The sequence below is a fragment of the Leopardus geoffroyi genome, chromosome B4, assembly GCF_018350155.1.
Source record: "Leopardus geoffroyi isolate Oge1 chromosome B4, O.geoffroyi_Oge1_pat1.0, whole genome shotgun sequence".
Taxonomy (NCBI): domain Eukaryota; kingdom Metazoa; phylum Chordata; class Mammalia; order Carnivora; family Felidae; genus Leopardus; species Leopardus geoffroyi.
In genome coordinates this window covers 79,324,460-79,340,127 of record NC_059341.1, presented here as the reverse complement: position 1 = coordinate 79,340,127, position 15,668 = coordinate 79,324,460, and the positions used below count along the sequence as shown (strand labels likewise).

The 15,668-nt window shown below is 53.0% G+C and overlaps 1 protein-coding gene across 1 annotated transcript; it reads left to right on the top strand.

Annotated features, from left to right (window-relative positions):
• Positions 1-971: 971 nt before the first annotated feature.
• LOC123590112 (keratin, type II cytoskeletal 5-like) lies at positions 972-15,280 on the top strand. The gene is made up of 9 exons (XM_045462969.1): positions 972-1,622; positions 3,429-3,637; positions 6,354-6,414; positions 7,491-7,586; positions 9,602-9,766; positions 10,542-10,667; positions 11,343-11,563; positions 12,133-12,167; positions 13,449-15,280. Exons 1-9 carry the CDS (start codon positions 1,143-1,145, stop codon positions 13,649-13,651), a joined length of 1,596 nt encoding a protein of 531 aa, XP_045318925.1. The 5' UTR covers positions 972-1,142; the 3' UTR covers positions 13,652-15,280.
• Positions 15,281-15,668: the final 388 nt, after the last annotated feature.

The following is a 15,668-nucleotide window of genomic DNA, read 5'->3' as shown; positions in this document are numbered from 1 at the left end:
TCTGCTGAACCCCTCCCATAAGGCCTGAGCTCGGCATCACCCAGACTAGGGACAGCCCATGTGGGCTCAGAGGAAGTGGGCTCCAGGCTCAGGACCACGCTAAGGACTGGTGGGAGCTAGGAACTGGGAGTCTGAACCACAATCAATGAGGGTGCCGTGCAAGAAGCTAAGCGGCAGGGGGGAGAGGCCATGAACCAAGACAAGAGAAGATGAGTCTAAAACCAGGGGCTAAAATCAGGAAGGGCTGGGAGGGATGGCAGGAAGAAGAGAAATGACTCTGAGGGCAATTGTTAAATGTCCCTGGTCCTCACGGACGAGAGAAGACGAGGGGACAGGAATGTGGCAAGAAATCCTGTGCCTGCCACCCTCAGATAAGTCATCTCTCTTCCACCAGTGTCAGGTGCAAAGATCCAGAGTAACCTGCTGTCAGACCACTGCGCCCTAACATCGGCTCAGCAGGCATGAGCCACGTGACCTCAGCCAAGTTTCTCAATGACTCTATGCCTCAGTAGCTTCATGAGCAAAACAAGAAGAATAACGGCTACCCCTGGTGCTGCATGGTGATTAAATGAGAAGACAGGTGTAAAGCAGCCACCGCTAACAGCTGCTCAATACACATTGGCAATTATTATTCTTGTCATCCACACTCACACAAGGTTATTATGAGAATCGAGTGACATAACGCTGGCAATGACCAACCACATGGCCTGGCACAAATGGAATCCTCAGTAAAGGAGGTTTCTTTTCCTTTCCCCGTGACAGGAAGGGCCTAATCAAATTCAGAGTCTAAGACCTGGGAATCCAAAGAGAGGAGCAGCTGGGAAAGAGTGGGAGTGTCTGCAGCGTGAGCCTGAGAACCTGGGTGGGTGGGGGGCTCGGGACCTGGTCCTGAGCAGGACCTGGACCAGGCCTGGTCCTGCCCTGGGTAGGGTGTTCCCCATGATGATTAGGGGGCAGGAAGATGGGCTGTGACCAGACATGCCATTGAGATGAACTCAACAGAGTGGTCTTTGATGTTCTCCGGCCAAGCCCAGTTCTCGAAAGGCATAAAAGTGAAGGAGAGCCTGGGACAGCTAGACTTGGAAGGCTCCTCGTTCCTTTGATACTTTCGCTCCTCTGCCTCTCTGGCACCAGCTCCCACCATGACCCAACGATCTTCTGTCACCATCAAGTCAGGAGGCACTCGCAACTTCAGTGCTTCCTCGGCCAGCCTCCTCCCAGGCTGCCGGCCCAGCTTCAGCTCTGTCTCCGTCTCCCAGGGTGGAAAGAGCTTCGGGGGTGGCTTTGGGGGTGGCTTCGGGACCAGGAGCCTCCACAACTTTGGAGGCAGCAAGAGAATCTCCATCAGTGGAGGCTACCGCTCCAACCGGGCCAGCGGTGGGGGCGCTGGCTATGGGCTGGGTCTCGGAGGCATGGGCTACAGGGTTGGGGGAGCCTTCGGTGGGTATGGATTTGGAGCCGGGATGATGCCTGGCTCCGGGGGCATCCAGGAGGTCACCGTCAACCAAAGCCTCCTGACCCCCCTCCACCTGGAGATAGATCCCTCTCTCCAGCGGGTACGAAAGGAGGAGAGGGAACAGATCAAGACCCTCAACAACAAGTTTGCCTCCTTCATTGACAAGGTGAGAGGCAAGTGGTCCCCACTGGGAAAGTTGCTGGTGCCCAGGGTATGTGTCTTTTCTGTGCTTTTCTGAGGTCTACTGTGACTTGCCCAGGACCTGTGATGCTGGGGGCTGGGGAGACTGCCGGCCAGATGAAGGAGGGAGTGATTTCCCACCCTGCTGCGGTGGGAGCAGAAAAATGTTCATCTCTACACTTTAGAGCTGTCTGACCTACTGCAAGGACATTGTTCTTTTGATGGATAATGAATGTGTACTTGGCTTAAAATTAGACAGCAAAAATGGATCGTTTTGAAGGGAAAAGGACAAAGGAAAGAAAGGTTATGAGTTCAGTTCATGGAAGTGGGCTGGGGTCACTTTATCCTGTGCAGTTAATAGAGGCAGTTCCTCCTGTGGTGGCCTCCCTGGTGATTTGGGTATGTCTGTGACCGGCGAGGGGCCGGCTTTCCCACTTTTCTTCCGGTGAGAGCTAAGCTGTGATGTCAGCCCCGAGTGCACCCTGCTGGATGCCTGGCCTCTTAGGGGTTTCCCCAGGTCCAGGGAAAGAAGCTGTTTTGTTTTGCACCACCACCGGTTTACATCTGAGCTGGTTGCTTTTGTTTGGGAAGAAGCTGTTCAACGGTCTGGAAAGAAGAGTGCCAGACTCTTCCAGCCCAGGCTCTACTGCTAGGAGAACGTTCCCTAACTTCTTGGGCCTCGGTTGGGTTGGACAGACAGACTCCAAGGTGACTGTGCAGGTCTAACAGGCTATGAAATGCTTCATCATATGGTCCCATATCTAACCAAAGGGACTGTTGAAGCAGTGCTTCTTGAGTTTTATCACCCATGCCAACCCCCTTGGCCTGGGGTTTGCACCAACAGATGTGAGATTTCCAGGAGGCCGGCTCTGAGGGGAACACGTGGGCCCTCCTTTTCTTGGTTTATCTGGAGGATAGTGGAGAAAAGGGGATGTGCTATGGAAGGACTCGGAGTCAGGATTGCCCTCCGGCCTGTGACAAAGGAAGAGAAAGGTGGGAAGGGGAAGTAGGGTGTTTGTTAGAGGCTCTCTGTAGGCACACTGCCATCTTCTCTGTTTGGGAGGCTCCTCTGTTCCTTCATTCTGAGACTGCGTGTCATTCCAGCTGCTCCCAAAGGAAGGACTTTGTTTAGCGAGAAAGTATTCCCATATTCACAGGACTGCCTCCCAGACAAAGGAGCAGATGAGTGCAACTTAAGAAAACCAAATAAGTAGCACAAGACCACAAGGGACCTGGGTGCAGAGGGGGCTTGGCAAGGCCACACAGTTGGCTGTCGACATGGCTGGGATTGTGCCCAGTTCCCCTCAACGCGACGTTAGAGTGACCCATTTCAGCATTCTTGGACTGTATGGGCAACTGAGTTCAGATTCTAGATCTAGAGAATCACGTAAGAAAGGAAGTGGACAGATTACATTTTCTGCCAAGAATCTCCTGCCCATTTAAGGGGGAATCAAAATCCCACCCAGGAACATGGTGGTGGAGTGTTCTTTCCTTCAGCTGCCACACATCAGCATGATTTGGTGTATATGGATGATTTCCAGCCTCTCTGGTCCTGGTCTTACTTCTCCCATCTCCAAACCAAGCCACCACCTGCCTCCCAGGCCATTGCACCAACATTTGGGTGGCTCTTGACATTCCAGGCTCCTTCCAGGATGAGGAAGAGGAGCCTGCTACCTGGACTCCAAGGTCTTTCAGGGCTCTCTCTGCCCTGTTGGTGGGTCCTGTATCCCAGAGCCCTCTGGGGAGGCTGCACAGGGCAGCCCTCACAGTTTCTCTCCTCTGGCTGGGACAGGTGCGGTTCCTGGAGCAGCAGAACAAGGTCCTGGAGACCAAATGGAGCCTCCTGCAGGAGCATAAAACCACCAGGGCCAATATCGAGCCCATGTTTGAAGCCTACATCAGCAACCTGAGGCGGCAGCTGGACTGCCTGGGTGGAGAGCGGGCACGGCTAGAGACGGAGCTCAAGAACATGCAGGATGTGGTGGAAGACTTCAAGAACAAGTGAGTGGACCCTCCACCAGCTTCTGGGAGGTCCCTGCCCTGAAGCTCCTGGGAGGCCCTGCTCTCTAGAAGTGTCCAGTCCAGCGGAGAAAGGGGACACAGGCTCAGGGCAGTGAGATGGAATCAGAAAAAGCAAGGGGACCCTGTGGTCAAGAATGTTGAGGCTCTGGGGAGGGGGTGGGGCTATAGAGGGTGGTAACTGACATGGTCACAAACAGCAGGATTTGAACAACAATCTGGTAAAGTCTGCAGACAGGAAAGTAAGGCTCTGAGATAGCAACTATTTTATCCAATGTGATACAAGTGGCAACTCATGAGTTAGGACTTAAACCTCTAGAATCTCACCATCACATTTGTTCCACTCAGTCCCACGGCTACCTTGCACGATGTTTGGGCATCCACCCCAACCCTGGCCAAGGCCAGGATCAAAGCAAGAGGAGACCTATCTTCTGCCTCCTCCACGGAACCACACACACACACACACACACACACACAGACACACACACCACTAAACATGATAGCATGCTCATGCCTGTACATTCAAGAAGCTCCTTATTTTTATTGATTTCATTTATTTCTGATGTTCTTGGTCCAAACAAAATAAGTAATTTCATAAGCAGTTTTGGTTATGCTTTGTATAATGTAATGAGAGTTCAGGTCTGAACTGAGTTGAAATGGTAGCCACTACCCGCATGCAGCTATTTTAATTTAAATTAATTAAAATTAAATAAAATTTGAATTTAGCTCCTCCGTCACACTAGCCACATCTCAAGTGCTCAGTTGCCACACGTGGCTAACGGGCCCCGTAGCCGATGCAGATATAGAGCATCTCTATCGTCGCAGAAAGTTCTACTGGACAGCACTATAGACTCTAGAGTCAGTGGATTTAGAATCTTGGCTCAACTGCTTACTAACTGAATGACCTCAGACTCTCTGAACCCAGGTCCTTTGTCTGTTAAAGGGGATATTAATAGTGCCCACCTCATAGGGATTGAGAATATTACATCAAAACTTGCATATGAAATACTTGGTAGGGTGACCAGTGCCTGGCACATAGTAAGTGTTAACTATTTTTATTATAGAGATGATTAGGTATGTAATGATGCAGACATAGGCAAGAAAAGCAATTGCAGATGGCTAATTTACGAGGTAACCGTGTTTCAGTCCAAGAAGGCTTCCCGGAGGAGGAGATAGAAAGGTGGAGAAGGAAAGAGACACAGGGGAGAACTACTGGGGCGGGCAGGCTGGGGATCTGTTGAAGAGCATGCTCCCGGCTGATGGGCAGCCATGTTCCTGTGGCAGGTATCTAAGAGGCCCATGAAGGGAGAGTGACTGTGAGTTGGAAAACACAGAAGACAAGGACAGTTGCATGGAGTTAGGTGAAGAAAACATGTTCAGGGGCACCTGGGTGGCTCAGTCGGTTGGGCAACTGACCTCGGCTCAGGTCATGATCTCACAGTTTGTGGGTTGGAGCCCCATGTCGGGTTCTGTGCTGATAGCTCAGAACCTGGAGCCTGCTTTGGATTCTGTGTCTCCCTCTCTGCCCCTCCCCTGCTCGTTCTCTGTCTCTCCAAAATAAATAAACGTTAAAAAATTAAAAAAAAAAAAAAAAAGAAAAGAAAACACGTTCAGATTTAATTAAAAGGCAGCACGAGGAAGCAATAAGGAAAACCACAACAGTTCTCCCAGAGGACTTGGGAGAAGGCATAGTATTGGAAATTCAATGGCAGGAAAGAGCTTCCCTCAGATCCTACTGGACAGCTGAGGCAACATTAAAGCGGGGAGATTCTGGTTGTATACATAAGGCGGGATAGTGCTTGGTGGTTTTAAAAAAATAAGGACAAGCCATTCAAAGATGAGAAAAAGCCTCTGAGAGGTTAAGGGACTGTCCCTGGTGACTCAGCTGGTAGGTGGAGGAGATAAAGCCCCAACCCCAGCTGCCCAGAGCTGCTAAAAAGGGTGGGGTTCACTGATGCTCAGGAGGGCTGGGAGGAAAAGGATCACCTCGAGCAGAAGGGGAGCTTCCTTCCCAGAGGCCAGTGTCCCCAGGGGGCGGGGCGAGTGGGGCTGCTCTCAAGGGCCAAACTGAAGAATGAGAAACCTGGGCAGCTGCTGGTGGGAGGGACTGCTTCCTCTCCATGGTTCAGTGCAACTAAGAACAGAGCGGCAAGGCCACGTGAGGGCAATACAGGCCGCAGAAGCCAGCCAAGGCCTGGGACTGTCTGCCCTGGGTCAGACCATCCTCTCTGTTCTTCTCTTCTGTTTGGCTTGGGGCGATACCAAGGGGGTGAAAAAGCAGGCATGCTGGCCCCTGGATGCAGCCTCAGCCCTCTAAAGGTCAGAGCCCTGAGAAATGCAATCTCAGAAGGAATGAGGGGGTGACTTTTTGTGGTTTTGGGTTTGAGTTTTGTTTGGGCAGAGGCGGTTGTGTAATTGATTTGGGGTGGGAGTGGGGCATGTGTAACAGGGGAGCTGTGCTCCGGTAGCACGTTCTCCGTGTCCGTTCTGGAGACCCACACTATCTACCCACCTACAGCCCCCACTGTTTGACCTCACTCCCAGAACCCTGCTCCTAACACCAATCCACTTTTTTTGAATTGATTTATAATTAGCATACAATATTATATTAGTTTCAGGTATACAACATGTCAATTCCATATTTTTATATGTTACAAAATGGTCACCTTGACAACCCACTTCTTGATCCTTCCCGCAGGTACGAAGAAGAAATCAACAGGCGCACGGTAGCAGAGAACGAGTTTGTGGTGCTCAAGAAGGTAAGGGGACAGGGTTTCTCCCTCCTGACGCTGAAGCCCACGTAGCCCCTTCTGGGAGTGACAGCTGCCACTGAAGCCAGTGGCCTTACAAGTTTTAATCTGTGCAACTAAATTTTGAAGCAGGTTTTACTTCATTTTTTAATGTTTTTTTAAAGACGGGGAGAGATTTTGTGTGGTGTGCACACTCATGGTTGCGTGTGCACGCACGGGCACGTGTGAGTGAGGGAGAGGCAGAGAGAAAGGGAGAGAGAATCTCAAACAGGCTCCATGCTGTCAGCGCAGAGCCAGATGTAGGGATCAATCCGGCCAACTGTGAGATCATGACCCGAGCCAAAATTAAGAGCCAGACCCTTAACCAACTGAGCCACCCAGGGGCCCCAAAGCAGGTCTTACTTTAGAAGTGAGAAAACTCAGGCTCAGGCAGGTTAAGTACGTTGCCCAAGTTTACCCAGATCATCAGCAGTGAGTCAGGATCTGGGACTCCAAAGTCCCAGCTGTAAATCATGACACCAGCTCCTCCCCATGTGGAGTCCCTGTGGGGAGAAACAAGCAAAATGGACCCTGTGCTGAGCTGAGTCTCCAGGACATCAAGTCAGGCTCAGGAGGACAGGGGCAGGACAGGGATCAGCTCCATGGAGTTATGGATCTTCCTGCTCAGTGGGGGCAGGCAGAGGGAAGGGATACCAGCCAGAGCAGGGAGAATGGAGCAGCGGTGCATAAGGTGCAGGGAGCTGCTGAGAGTGTGAGGAAGGGGGGAGGCCACGGAGGGCGTGGGGAGAGGCTGAGAGAGCCCAGAGGCAGCAGAGGCCCAAGGAGCCAGGATGGGGTTGACCTGATCACATGCAGGTGACAAAAGACATCTGTTCACGTGGCACCAGCTGATGAGTGAGTGGGCATTCCCCAAGAGCCCTGGTCCCCACAGAGTATGGGCCCTCCTGCAAGTTCCACTCCATATCTTGGAACAAAGAAACACCCTCATCCCCGGGAGATGAACTTCTCCAGCCTAACTCCCAGTCAGAGAGGCTGGCTGACCCACGAAGGATGGGATTCAGAGTGACAGCATGTTCTGTGCCCAGGACGTGGACGCTGCCTACATGAACAAGGTGGAGTTGGAGGCCAAGGTGGATGCCTTAATGGATGAAATCAACTTCCTGAGAGCTTTCTATGATGCGGTAAGCAGTGCCAGGCGCTCTCCCCACAAGCGTTGGAGGCTGGGGTCCTGGGCTGGGCACAGAGCCTGACAACTCCTTCCTTCATCTTCTCTCTGCCCTCCACCCCATCCCTGGGCTGGAATTCATGGAACAGATGCTGCCTTCCCTACTAAGGAACAAAATGAGGTTCCCCAGGGCAGCTGGGGGCTCAGATGAGGTGAGAAATTCCACCTTGACCATTTGGACCAAACATGTCTGTTGGTCAGACAAAAAAATCCCTGTGATTGAATTATACGTGATTTCCACAGACCTATCTGAGCAGCCAGGCTCACCCAGTCCAGCTCAGACTTATCAGCTACTCTTCCTAGAGAGGCTGTAGGGTGATGCAATGTCACAAACCAGGTGGCAATTAATGAGCCCTTGGGTGCTTCTAGAAGCACACAGCACAACGGCCTGGTTCTTCTGAAGACACATGTGGTCATGCACTGCTGTATGCCAGATACTGTTCTAGGGGCTACAGGGGCAGTGCTGAGCAGACACAACGAGGCGCCTACATTTTTGGAGCTTCTGTTACAGTAAGAGAGACAGAGAGGATCGAAAACTGTACCATTTAAGGCATAGCAGGGGCAATGGAAAGAAACAACAAGGAACCGTAGCAGGCAGGAGGTGGGTGATAGTTGAAGAGAAACTGAAGAACTGAAGATTCAAGAATGCCCAGAGGAGGCCATGGTGGCTGGAGGTGAGTGAGTGAGGTAGAATGGTAGAGATGGGGTCAGTGATGTCAAGGCAGGGGTGCAGGGTGCATTGTGTGCCTCCAAGCAGGCCTGGTAAGGACCCGTGATATGCCTGTGCATTGCATATGTTTGGTGCCCAACGGAAGTTGGTCATGTTCTGGGAGCAGAAGCATGGGCTCCATGTAGTTGGACGGGCTCAATGACCACCCTGCAGCCCACATAAGGCACAAAGGCATCATTTTTCTCTTTTTTTTACTCACTTCAATGCTGACAGCTGCAAGCATGTGGGCTGAGACCCCCTGAGCTAGGTCAGCTATCAGAAAACTACTTGGGAAAAACAGATTGTGAAACAACAATGACATAGTAATTTCTTAAAGCAGGAAATACATGAGCGGGGAGAATGGAGCAGCGGCGCTGTTTAATAAACAAAGGAAAGGAGTAGTTTCACTTAGATTTCTGCTTTGGACCGATGACTCTCAGGTTTCAGAGTGTGTCAGAATCTTCTAGACATCTTGTTAAAACACCAGTTCTGATTCAGTAAGTCTAGGGTGGGACCCAAAATGTTGCACTTCGAGCAAGTTCCCAGGTGATGCTGCTGCTGCCGGTCTGAGGATCCCATTTGGGGAACCACCACCTTAGATGATCCTGGAAAGTGATCATTAACAAACTGATTGTGGTTTACCTTTTCAAAAAATCGTGTTATGTGGATATGAGTTGATTTAATCCTCACGGAAAGCATATGGAAGCAATTCTAGGATGAGCCCCTCTGAGACTCAGAGAAGCCATCTAACCTGCTTGGCAGACCTGAGACTCAAATGTGTTGTTCCGGTGCCCCTTCAGCTGTCTCGAGCTGATTTCCATTTCCCATCCCTGAAGGGAGGAAGGAGCCAAGTTGGGAAACAGGATTGAGATGCAGCAGAGTTTCTGGCTCCTCCTGACTCCGTGTTCTGGCATGAGAGGATTTCTTTTTCTGGTGTGAAAGGCTGTGTTTTCTCAGAACATGAGACATCCTGGCACTGACAGGCCACAGCAAGGTGCACTCCCTTGATAGGGGGAGTGACTTCTGGAGGATGCTGGCTGGAGTTACTGTGAGGCTGCTCTCTGCCTGCAGATGAGGTGCTGATAAGGCTATGGCATAAACTCAGCCATCTCCCTAATGTCCCTCCCATCCCTTCGGGCCTAAACAAGGTGCTGCACCCCAACAGGGCAAGTGAGGTCCTTGATGCCGGGGTCTGTTCCCCTGGCCACCATCTCCCAACACACACACCCTGCTTCAGCTCTTTATTTTGGCCCCCAACACAGGAACTGGCTCAGCTTCAGGCCCAGATCTCAGAAACCTCCGTGGTGCTGTCCATGGACAACAACCGCAAGCTGGACCTGGACAGCATCATCTCTGAGGTCAAGGCCCAGTATGAGGACATCGCCAACCGCAGCCGGGCCGAGGCCGAGTCCTGGTACCAGATCAAGGTGAGGGGTCAAGGCCAAGTCCATGAAATAATCTTAGAGAACTGGGATTTCAAAGGCGAATTAGGTCAACAGCCTTGTCCCTCTCAGGTGTCCCAGTCTGATGGGGTCAAAGGGATATGCGTTCAGCCTGGGGCTGTCCCTCCATCGGGAGCACCCCTTGGGCAGCACTGTCAGGACCTGAGGGAACAGCCAGATGCAGGCAGGAGGCGGTCAGTCCTCTGCCAGGGAGGAGGATAGACACACCTCCAATGCCCTGTGGAGGACAGCAAGGGACAGCTGGATGGTAGCACCCATCAGTGCCAGCAGGAGCAAGACAGGCAAGGTGGGAACAAGAGCAAGGCCTCGTCTCCTGGATCCAGAGAAGAGAGGTTCAGCTGGCAGCGGCTGAGGGACTGGGAGCAAAGGCTGGACATGGGCTACACAATACCATCTTCCAGGTTAGAGCTGGGTGGGGGTCACAAATGTGAAAAAAGCTTTAAAATCAGAGAGTGACACGCACGCCTGTATGCTGCTGAGCTTCTGAGGAGAAGACCCCTGATGTGGAGGGACTTCCAGGCCCAGACAGGAAGGGTCCAGCTGTGGGCTGGAGCCCGCGGACATGGAGAGTGAAGGGCAGAGCCAAGAGACCATGCAGATGGAATTAGATGGAAAGTAGCAGGGGGGGCCAAGGGAGGCACCGCCAAGCAGCGCGCTGGCAGCCTGTTGGGCCCTGAGAAGCCACGGCCATCCTTTCTCTGGCCCGACGGCCCCTGCCTCTTGACTCCCCTGCCCCCAGTACGAGGAGCTGCAGCGGTCTGCTGGCCGCCACGGGGACGACCTCCGCACCACCAAGATGGAGATCTCCGAGCTGAACCGTGTGATGCAGAGGCTGCGCTCTGAGATTGATAACCTGAAGAAACAGGTAAAGCTGAGCTCCCAGAGGACAGTCTATCCATGTACCTGCCCACCGGCAGACCCGGGCGTGGTCCCAATTCAGCCCATGCACAGAGAAGCCTCCCCAGATACGTGACTGCCCAGGAATGTAACTGTGCAGTCTTCCGCCACCCCAGGGACATTGAGCCCCCCTCTAGGGAAGAGTCTGTCCTCTGGGGGCATACAAGACAAAACTATCCAGAGAAGTGTGGCATTGGAAAGGACCCCCCCCCAAATCATTTTATCCATTATAGCTAAGTCTCAGATTATCCAAGGAGGACAGAGATTGCTCTCATTTTTATTTTTTATTTTAATTTTTAATGTTTATTTATTTTTGAAAGAGAGAGATAGAGCATGAGTGGGGGAGGGGAAGAGAGAGAGAGAGAGACACAGAATCCAAAGCAGGTTCCAGGCTCTGAGCTGTCAGTACAGAGCCCAACACGGGGCTCGAACTCACAAACCACAAGATCATGATCTGAACCAAAGTCGGACGCTCAACCGACTGAGCCACCCAGATGCCCCAATTATTTTTAAAGATGATGAGGCTCCCACCTCCTTTGCATGAAATCCATTTCAGGAAATCCTCCCATATTTTTAACCTAAAACGCACATCTTACTGCACTGTCTGTGGGCGAGCTCACAAACCCCTGTGTGCTCCTGGCAGTGTACCACACTCCAGAACGCAATCGCCGATGCCGAGCAGCGCGGGGAGCTGGCCCTCAAGGACGCCAAGCACAAGCTGGCCGAGCTGGAGGACGCCCTTCAAAAGGCCAAGCAGGACATGGCCCGGCAGCTGCGGGAGTACCAGGAGCTCATGAACGTCAAGCTGGCCCTGGACATCGAGATCGCCACCTACCGCAAGCTGTTGGAGGGCGAGGAGTGCAGGTGAGAGGCTCAAACAGATGCCACTAGGGCAACAAACACCACAGACGCCAAGAGCCCTACAGTGTCGGCCCCAGACAGAAAGTGCAAGGGCAGAAACGAGGTTAAAACGCAGCTGCTCCCCAGAGGCACCCTGCAGTCTCAGCCATTCCCATAGTTCCTTTTGGACCCACGGCAGAGGCTCAAGGAGACAGGTGTCGGGGAGAGGTGGCCCACGACTACCTAGAAGGCCATAAGCAGAGCCGTTCCAGCCCACACCCATGACAAATGACAGTCGTTGAACCTCAGGGTTCAATCTCAGGGTTCTGTGTTTGCCCAGAGATACCTACAATCTGACTGTCCCTTTCTAGTGAACACATGTCCTTCCCCATTTCTCTATGTACTTTCCCTTGGTCTGTCTTCTAGATTTCCCTCATGGATTCATATTAGCTAGATGAACAAAAGGCTTGCTAAGCCCAGGGCCTGGCACACAGAAAGCACTCTGTGCTGACAGCTATAAATGCAAAGAGCCCAGGGCTCATCAGCTTCTCAGCAAATTAAAATGTCTCTCTCTCTCTTCCCCCCTGCAACAGACTCACTGGGGAAGGTGTCGGACCTGTGAACATCTGTGAGTAAATGTCTTGGGATAATAGAAAAGTGGGAGTCAAAACAGAAAGCAATAGCATCACTACCAGGGATTTGGTGATAGATGTGGGCAGGGATGCCTTTAAGACCCTCTCAAGGGCTCTGTGAAGACCCCTTTCTTCTTTGGCCTTTCCTTTCTGGGGGGTCAAGAGAGACCTGTGGTGACACCTCACCCCCCAGGGCCTGTCCCAGTGTGGTCACGTGTCCACAGGAAGGACTCTACTGTGGTCTCTGAGGACCTGAGCTACAGGACAGGACAGACAACTCGCAGAGTGATGGCTTAGCTAGTTCTGGCAGGAAATCAAACGCACCCAGCTAACAAGAGGCTACCAAGCTGGCTAAATGGAAGGAGGCATATCTAGAATTGAAGCAAATTCACCAAACAAGTAGAGCAGTGACTGACCCGGCTCGGCCTCGGCTCGCAGAGGGGAGAGCAGGAAGAATCATCTCACGGAATAGTCCAGCAGGATGAGGGGACATTCAGGGAGCACTGAGTCCCGGGCATGAGAATTCGAGTCTCCTTGGGCCCCGTGTGGCTCAGACCACCAAGGGAGGCCAGAAAGCCAGGCCGGGGAGAGCTCAAACCCAGCTGATAACAGGGACGGGTTTGCTTCACCTGGAGAAATGGACACACAGAGGGGAGGTCAAAGAGGCATCTTCACATGTTTGACAGGCGGTGGGGAGCCACATCCCAAGGTAGTGAGCTCCCCATCACTGAACATATTTGAGCAGGTACTACAAACCATTGATTTTCAGTGATGTGGCCTAGGTGATTCCAACTGGGGGAGGTTCATCTGGATGGCCTTTGGGCCTGTTCCAGTGGGGAGCTTAGGATCCCGCCTAGGAGAGGAGAACTCGTGCTCCATCCAATAGGAGAGGCCCGTGGAGAGGAGGAAGGAGCACAGAGCAGGTGTGACCCTGGGCAGGCTGCCTGATGTCTCTGTGCCTCCGTTTTTCCTCCGTGGCACGGAGGCGATGGGAGTAATAGTGTCCTCTCGGGCACGTTGAGATCGACGTGCTCACAGCTGTGAAGGTGCTCTGAAAACTGCGCAGTCCCTCAATTGGAATGCTCAGTGTGGAGCAGTGTGTGATGGGGACGGCGAGTCCGTGCCCACCCTCTCTGACCCCTGCCCCGGGTCCGAGGAGACTCCTGTTCCCTAAGAAAGCACCGCAGGAGGGAGCCCACCTGGGCTGAGAGCCAGGGAGGGGGGGTCTTGGGGACTCGGAGGAGAGTGCCAGCGTGCCCTGTGCCTTCTCTCCACAGCCGTGGTCTCCTCCACCGGAGGCACAGGCTACAGTGCAGGTGGCGGTGGCCTCTGTGTGGCCGGAGGCGGCTACAGCAGCAGCCTGGGCTACGGCGGGGGCGGCGGCTTTAGCTCCACCAGTGGCCGCAGCATGAGTGGCAGCAGCTCCAGCATGCGTATCATCTCCAAGACGTCATCCACCAAGAAGAGTTACAGGAGCTAAAGGGCCCCGCCAGCCTCGGCTGCCCCCTCAAGGTCCCCAATGCCCAACCCTAAGGCCTGCCGCTTTGCTGATGCTCCATGCACACAATCAACAGCCAGAGGCGAGGGGAGTGGTCTGTGAGTTCTAAGGTCACCTTGCCCATCCCTCTGTCTCAAGGAGGTACCCCCCTTGCTCCTCATCCCAGAGCCCTCCAAAGTCCCCAGGCATCCAATCCAACTAACGCTGACTCAACTGCCCTGTGCCAAGACCCAGGCTAGGACTTTGCCCGTCGGTGGCTTCCAGACCAAGGGTGCAAAAGTAGGGTCTTCCTCTCCCCATCCTAGCCAAGTCCACTGCACCCATACTCCTTTATGGGGGAGGGGTGAGCTTAGGATTGACCTTGGTACCCCCAAAGAAGTTGAGTGTAATCTCGGCCAGAGTTCACACGTGTGTGCTCTCTCACCGCACACAGAACCGTCTCCTGCATGCCCCCCTCACACCAGGGAATGTTGCCAAACTGGCCGGCATATTGTGTCCTCACCTCCTGCCTTCTTGTCCCCACCCAGCCACCAGCCACTTCCCCTGACAACTCCCACCATCAGAATATTGGAATAAGAAATCAACACCGCACAAAACATTACCAACTCAATTATTCATGCTAAAATAGAATAATTTTATCAAGAACCCAAAAGTTCTCCATGGCCTAGGACTATGTTCCGTGATCGTTCATAGCCAAACGCCTTCAAATCAGCCTCGTTGAAGCCAATATTAGAATTACTGCCCCGCACAGAACCGCCCTGCTGCTGAGTGGGAGGGAGGCAGGCTCACGCCAGGCTGTGGGAAGGCAGCGAGGCAGAAGGTGCACCAGGGAAGGGAGTCCAGTTGGCCTGTGTTAGAACTGCCCTGGGAGAATCCCCCTGCAGAATAATCCTCCGGGCTCAGGAGTCTTTCTCCATCCTCTGTGGTAGCCACGTCCCTTTTCTGGAAAGTTCTCTTTCCTGCTTACTTTTCTCTTTCCACCTTCTCATCCACCCTCCCTCCTTATTCTCCTCCTCCTCCCCCACCGTATGTGACTCCTCTCCCGATCCCTCCTCTCCGCCCCTTTATTCCTTTTCTCCCTCTCCCACTCATCCGTTTGGCAATAGATCTCCTGCTCCCTCTCTCCTGACCTTTCTTTCTCTATCTCCCTGTCTCTGAAATATCTACAGTGTGGATTTTCCTGTCCCCAGCCTTGGCTACAACCACAACTCTTAAGGCAATCCACCAAACCCCCTGCCCCACGGGGAAGACCTAAGAGGGCAGACACGGGAGAGGGGCAGTCCTCCCCCTGTGTCCTTCCTCGCTCTCAGAGGATGCTTGCTCGGCCTGTGAAGGAAGCAGAGGTAGGGGAAGAGTGGAAGAGGGGAGCCACGTAGGCACAGAGATCTTTCCCTACTTGAGGAACTGTGAGCCTTCCCAATACCTGCCACGTATTCAAGACCAAAGTGCATTCCAAAAGCAGGCAGGGACTGGCTGCCAGCTGTAGACACGAAGACAGGAGAGAAAAAAGTCACCCCGCTCTGATCGTCTCAAACCCTTCTGAACTGCCTGCTCCCCATGCCTGCCTATTTCCTAAAATCGCTTCAATAAAGTGTCACCGAGCTCTCTAGGTCTTGGTGGAGTCTGCGTCCTATCTCACATTCTGGGCAACATTGGACCTGGTGTTATCCTGGAGCACTTGCCTTCCACCCACAACAAATCCAGGGAAGCATCCTACTCTCTCTTCCCAAGCTCTGGTCCTGGGCTCCAGGGAACCCAACGCATCATGGCAACATACTCTGGTCTACCTGGGGGTGGAGGGGGAAGGCTCTCCAGTCTGGCTTCTTGGTGTCTCCAGCACTGTCTCCTGGGCCCACCTCTGGGACTCTTACCCGAGGGTGGCACGGGAATCCCCTTTTTCTGACATCATGCAACAAGACCCACCCCACCCCACCTCTGCCTCCCACCATTGCCCACAGCCCCTTGTTATACCCCTGACATCCCCAAGCCCTGCTTGCCC

Excerpts from the sequence above, each read along its gene's own strand:
- LOC123590112 (XM_045462969.1), top strand. The coding sequence starts at position 1,143 with ATGACCCAACGATCTTCTGTCACCATCAAGTCAGGAGGCACTCGCAAC. Across the intron at positions 3,638-6,353 it reads GTGGAAGACTTCAAGAACAA|GTACGAAGAAGAAATCAACA; the intron begins GTGAGTGGACCC and ends TCCTTCCCGCAG. Across the intron at positions 12,168-13,448 it reads TGTCGGACCTGTGAACATCT|CCGTGGTCTCCTCCACCGGA; the intron begins GTGAGTAAATGT and ends TTCTCTCCACAG.